Source organism: Nelumbo nucifera, chromosome 6, assembly GCF_055504915.1.
Source record: "Nelumbo nucifera cultivar China Antique chromosome 6, China Antique-T2T, whole genome shotgun sequence".
Taxonomy (NCBI): Eukaryota; Viridiplantae; Streptophyta; class Magnoliopsida; order Proteales; family Nelumbonaceae; genus Nelumbo; species Nelumbo nucifera.
Genome location: NC_142654.1, coordinates 68,512,893 through 68,518,892, shown reverse-complemented (window position 1 = coordinate 68,518,892; position 6,000 = coordinate 68,512,893). Strand labels below are relative to the sequence as shown.

The following is a 6,000-nucleotide window of genomic DNA, read 5'->3' as shown; positions in this document are numbered from 1 at the left end:
AAATTTTATTATTTGACTATGACATCATTACATTTATAGGTTGATTTTAACTTTGGCATTCTATTTTCATCATTAATAGAATTACTTTACATTTCATATGTATTTTTATTTAATATAATGAATATGCAATATTAGAGATATGTCTAATTCTTTTTATTTTTTGTATTATATATTTTAATTTATTATTATTAAATATGACATTATTTATTAACCCATTTGACCCAAAATAGTTGAATTGCTTACTCGCCACTGGGAGGGGAGAAAATAGTTTTATTTTCAAAATATTTTTTAAAATATTTATTTTTATAACATTAAAATTAATTTTGTGGATTTAATGAGAGAATATACCTTAGCATGAGATTTAGTGAGAGAGAATAGGAAAACAATTTTATTTCTAATCAGTTTTAAATTTTACATTCTATTTTCATCATTAATAAAAACATTTCTTATTTATCATACTTATTATTGTTTAATATGTCGAATATATGATGTTAAAAATGTTCTTATTTTTTTTAATTTCTATATTTTTTATATTTTATCTATTTTTGAATTTTATTATTTAATAGTGACAACATGGTTTGACCCATTTGACCCAAAATGGTTTAATTTCTTACCACTGCCTAGATGAAAACACTATTTTTTTTTTTGAGGTAGATTTTAAAAGTATGCTTTTATGTTATTGAAATTATTAATTTATTAGGTATGGATTTAATTAATAGAATTTAATGATGAAAAAAATAAAGATGCCTTAAATATATAATTCAATAAAGTCGAATATCTTATAATTATATCTTTTCAATTCATTTAATATTAATAATTGATAACCCTTTTACCATATTTTTTATTAACAAATGTAAATATAAAAATACAAATTTTATTCTCAAAAAATTTGAGAAATATTAGTGAAGTGGTATAGATACAGATTTGGTATAACAAATCCGTTGCACGAATTCCAACTAGTTTCAGCAATTTTCTTTGATTCTATGTTTCACATTCATCCGTTTGTAGTCCTATGAGTGTGATTCACCAGGCAAAAAACAAAAAAAAAGTGTGATTCACCACTCACCAGGCTATTAACACGCGTCACGCGTGGGAATACGAAGCAAGCGCGTACCATATATCCAACGCGGCCTTTCGATGGAAACCCTTTCTCTCTCCCTGTTCATTATTTTCTATTTGTCGTGTCCTCCGATTTACATCTCCGCTCCATTCCATTTCATCGATCTCTTTTGGCTTTTAGGCCGGCATCTCTGCAGCTCGTCCTCCAGCGTACCCATTGAAACTCTTCCTTCTTTATTTTATTTGCCTTGTTAGCATAATTCTGATAAGTGAAAAGGACAAAAAGATCTTCGTTTTATCGTAGGCAGTCTCAGAAGCCGCCCCCGGATCGGAACAGACAGAAGCCTTGAAATGGTGAAGGAAACGGAGTACTATGATATATTGGGGATCAGCCCGACAGCTACAGAGGCTGAGATCAAGAAAGCTTATTACATCAAGGTGACCATTCATTGACCCATTAATTAAGTCTCAATGTTTTCTCATTCAAATATAAAAGTTATTAAGAACGAATGATAAATGCCTATAAATCAAATTAATCTCCTTAGATTGGTAGAAGTTTTCCAAAGCTATGAAATAGCGCTTTGGGTTGATTTCCAAAACAAGAACATGATCTAAGTTCGATTCAAGAGGGTTGAGAAGATGAATGCGTCGAAAAGCCATTAGGTCAAAGTGGAGTACATGAATTATTAGGTATTGGAAGGAAATTCAGTGAAGGGTGTGTTTTCGGGGAAGGTGGGTTTTGCCCATCCGTTAAAAAAAGGTTTTTCTCTTTTTGGACTATTTTGGTGGTTAGGTAGACTCCTGATTCGTTAAGGATTTCTAATTTCTTCTCTGAGCAACTGAGAGCTCCTCCATCCAGTGGGGCAGCAAACCTTCCCCCAACTAAAAAAAAATAAAATAAAATAAAAAAGAAAGAACGAAAGAACGAAAAAACCAAAAGAAGTCTCTTCAGGAAAAAAAAAGAAGCACCGTATTTAACTTAAAATTGGCACGGTTGTGCATTTTTACCAATTCAATTTCCGTACCAGACTTTTAACTCACAATTCAAACTTCATTCAAAACGATGCTCTATTATAAAATAAAATGCTGGCTTCTTGTTGAGCACCTAAGTAACATGCATGATAGGGGTGTTCCATGTTGGTAGTTTCTGGGAGATTTATTCAGGTAACCTGGACTCATTGTTTAAGTATCCACACTAGGTGTCTTTTTTCTAGGAACTACACCTTGAACACGCATATTTTCGATGGAAAACTTATTTGTTTTTATTTTATTTTATTTATATATTTATTTTTGATAGGTATGGTGAGGTTTAATTGTATTATTCTGTTTTTTGAAGAGGAAAGGTTGTCAAGATGGCACACCAAACTACTAATCAAAAACAAAAAGATCAACATTACAAGCTTGAAGCTCAAGGACATCCCAGAAATTTTCCACTAAATCTGTTCTATTAACTTGCTCAAATTCTGAAAGAATCAAGGCCCAGTCTGCTACAAGCTTTCCAACTGAAGCAACTATCACTAAAGTGTTCTTTGACTTGCCTTCAAACAACCTTCTGTTCCTTTTATCCAAATTGCGCAGCACACTGCAAAGGGGATGCAGCTCCAAATAATTATTGCTTTTTTGTTCCCTTTGAGTCTTGGCCAAGAGGGGAATATTTCACTGATGAAGATGTCTGAAAGGCTCTCACACCAAATAAGAATGAGTATATTTTTTTTTTGGATAAATAAGAATGAGTAAAATTTCCATATCAAGTATCCTGCCTTGCAGTAGAAGAACAAGTGACAAACAGTCTCCTCATCTGAATTACATAAGTAGCAATAGTTTGCCAAGCTCATACCTCTACTTTTCCGATGGTCTATAGTTAAGATACTATCTAATGCTACCAGACATGCAAATTCTTCCACCTTTGGAGGGACTGGATTCCCCCATACACCTTCTACTTAGTCTGTGGTCATATTGTCTCTGATCATGGCCAAGTAAAATGATTTCACCGAGAACTTTCCATCCCTGCACTCCTTCCACCAGAGTCCATCACTGAAAGGTGCTGAAATTCTTGACTGTTCTAAGTTCTAACCTATCCAACAACGTAATACATTTCTCCATTTCTTGGTCCAGCAAAGGCCTTTTGAATTTAGGACACCACACTACCTGCTGACCTCTCAGCTCATACTACTTAGTCTTTATTTGTTGTTCAGAAAACCTGTACAGTTTTGGGCAGAGATCACACAATTTTCTAACTCCACTCCACTCATCTTCTCAAATTCTCCCTCTAGCTCCATCTCCCACATTGAACCTAACCAAGCCCCTGAAGTCCTCATTAAACCTCATGATACCTTTCCAAACACTCAGCCCATAACCTGACACTTCTCTTGATTCCCATCCAAACCTCACCACCCCATACTTCCCCACTACCACTCTCCTCTATAGAGATCCTCCCTCCCTTTCCAACCCAAACGGCCAAACCTCCAAAGCCATTTTCCCGAGAGGGCTTTATTAAAATTTTTTATCCTTCTAAATCCCAGCCCCCTTCCCTTTGGCCTGCATATCCTTTCCCACTTAACCAAGTGGAACTTCTTTGATCCTGCAGCCCCTTCCCAAAGAAATCCCTCTGAATCTTCTCTAGCTTGTTGGCTACTGCTGTTGGGACCTTTGACAATGAAAGGTAATAAGTAGGTAGATTCGATAGTGAGAGGTGCTTTGCCTTCCATCTTTTCAGCCTCTTCTCCACTCTTTCTATAAGGTCTCCAAATGCTTACAGTGGCTGATTTAGCCTCATCGGGAGAAGAAAGTTAGTTCCCCTAAGTGGAACTCAAAAGCTGCTGCAAACTGCTCCAGGACTTATCTTCTTATCTTTCCAACTCCAATCATAAGGCATTTTTTTTTCTAGATTCACTTTCATCCCTGTCAACATCTGAAAGTGGAACCCTTCTTGTTACAAGTTTAAGCTGGAGGAAGAGGTGCTACAAATCAAGCTGGTTGGTCTCCGGTTCAATCTGTGTAAGTTCGAGACTTTCCTCCAAGTGGCAAGTTTATGCGGAGGATCACTGGTAGCAGTAAACACCTCGTCACTACAAGCAGCCAAAATCAAGGTGAAATGCTCTAATTCTGATTGAATTCCTAGAATAGTTGAGTTCTTTTCCAATGGTCGATGGCGGAGAGTTTGGTTGGCGTTGGAAGCTGAAACGCTGCCGTGGGAGAAGAGTAAAGAGGAGGAAGAAGACGGTGGCATGGCCAGATGGCTGACAAGTGGTGTAAATGAGGAGGAAAACTTTAAATTCAATGTCGGCCTCTCTTTAGAAGCTATACCACCGAACTTTGGCTCGGGTGGCTCTAATTGGCCATTAAATCTGGGTTTCTCAAATGTTTTTGAATTTACAAGGTCAGTTGAACCAAAAGTTAACCTACCCTACGTGGAGGTTTTAAAAAGATGGGCAAAATAAGGTGGGGTTGGCTGAACCAGGAATGAACCGTTGAGTTGACCTAGCTGTGAAGTGTTCGCCACGTGACGACTTAAAAGTCATGTGCAAAGGGCGATGGGGGACAAGATTTGTGGTCTATCATCGTCCCCATCAACTTCTAACAGTCGAACGGGGGCTTCTCCGTCACAACTGATTTGGGTGAAATGAGATAAGCCTAATCCTTGTTACGATAGGGCCAAGGTCGATTGGAGGGACAATTTTGAAAATGGTCGTTGGGTGGATTGTGATGTATCAGACGACGACTTCTCTTCCGAAGATGATTCAAGCTACAAAGGCATTGAAGGTACAGTCCAAGTCTGCCTAGAAGGTGACATGGACTATCACATTGGTTCTCTTTTTGGGGGAGGAGAGGAAGTTGTTAATAAGAAGGATAGTCATAAGGAGCGGTCAAGGACACCGATTCCAATTGGTGAAGTGCAGCTTCTCTCAGGTAATAGCTCAAAGATTCCTTCAACTTGTCAAGATGAGAACAAAGGTGGCCAAGGAGTCAAGGACACCGTTTCCAGTGAGTGGCAAGGTCATGGGGTTTAGGTGGTGAGTCCGCAGGAAAACCAGGAAATTGCAAAGGACACTTTAGATTGGGGTACAAACCCAGATCTGGTGAAGTCTAACACTCCTTTGAAGCCTTCTCAAATTGTTAGTGATGTTTTTAGGGGTTTGGAGAGCCACCAAATGGTTTAGGTTTTTGAAAGAATTGTCAGTCCCTCTGTAGTGTCAGGCACTCAGCCAACCTCTGGTAACCACTATAACTTTGGTGATTTAGTTTTTTGTACTAATCTTTGTCTTGCTGGTTCTACAGATGCCTACAGACGGAGAAACAAGTAGGGATTTAGGTGGTGGAGGTTTTAGAAGAGAAACAATTGGAGATAGGGAAGGAAGGGAGGATGTTCAAGAAGTGATCTGTAATCAGTCTCAGGAGGGGGGTATAGTTGGGGAAAAATTGGTAGCAAAAGGAAACCAGTCTCAGGAGTGTCCAAAAGGTGGAAAAGTGGGGAATGAACCAAGCAAAGGAAGGGAAGAAAGGATTGAGTCCGGAAAAAGTAAAACAAATGAAGAAATACGGAATGCAAAGAACCTGGTGATGGATTTGGCTGATAAAATGGGGCTGAAGGTGGAGAAAATCAAAGAAAGAAAACCTCCAAGCCAAACAACTAAAGAAAAGGGAGGCAAGAGGAGAAGGAAGCTAAATGAAGTGGAAAAACTTATTGGTGATGTAGAAGGGGACAAGGAGTTAAGTGCTAGAGGAGACAGAAGGAAGGGGGGTTTGTAGGTGTCTTTTGTTGGTGACTGGGGTTATCTCTTTGTAGTGATCATGAAGATTATTAGTTGGAAAGTAAGGGGTTTAGGAAGTGCCACAAAAAGAAGTGTGATTAAAGAGTTACTGAGGAAGACCAGATTTTGTTCTAATCCAAGAATCCAAAATTCAGGATGTTGACAGAAAATGGATAAGGAGTATTTAGGG

At 38.0% G+C, this 6,000-nt stretch overlaps 1 protein-coding gene across 2 annotated transcripts in view; it reads left to right on the top strand.

The window, feature by feature from the left end:
• Positions 1–943: 943 nt before the first annotated feature.
• Positions 944–6,000, top strand: part of LOC104606928 (DNAJ heat shock N-terminal domain-containing protein) — a 50,551-nt gene continuing 45,494 nt past the window's right edge. The window contains exons 1-2 of one of the 2 annotated variants that reach the window (XM_010272370.3): positions 944–1,269; positions 1,368–1,497. In XM_010272370.3, coding sequence (XP_010270672.1) covers positions 1,411–1,497 — 87 coding nt within the window. In that variant the 5' untranslated portion in view covers positions 944–1,269; positions 1,368–1,410. Of the gene's footprint in view, positions 1,270–1,363; positions 1,498–6,000 lie in introns of both variants that reach the window. The other variant, XM_010272371.3, reaches the window with a different exon arrangement.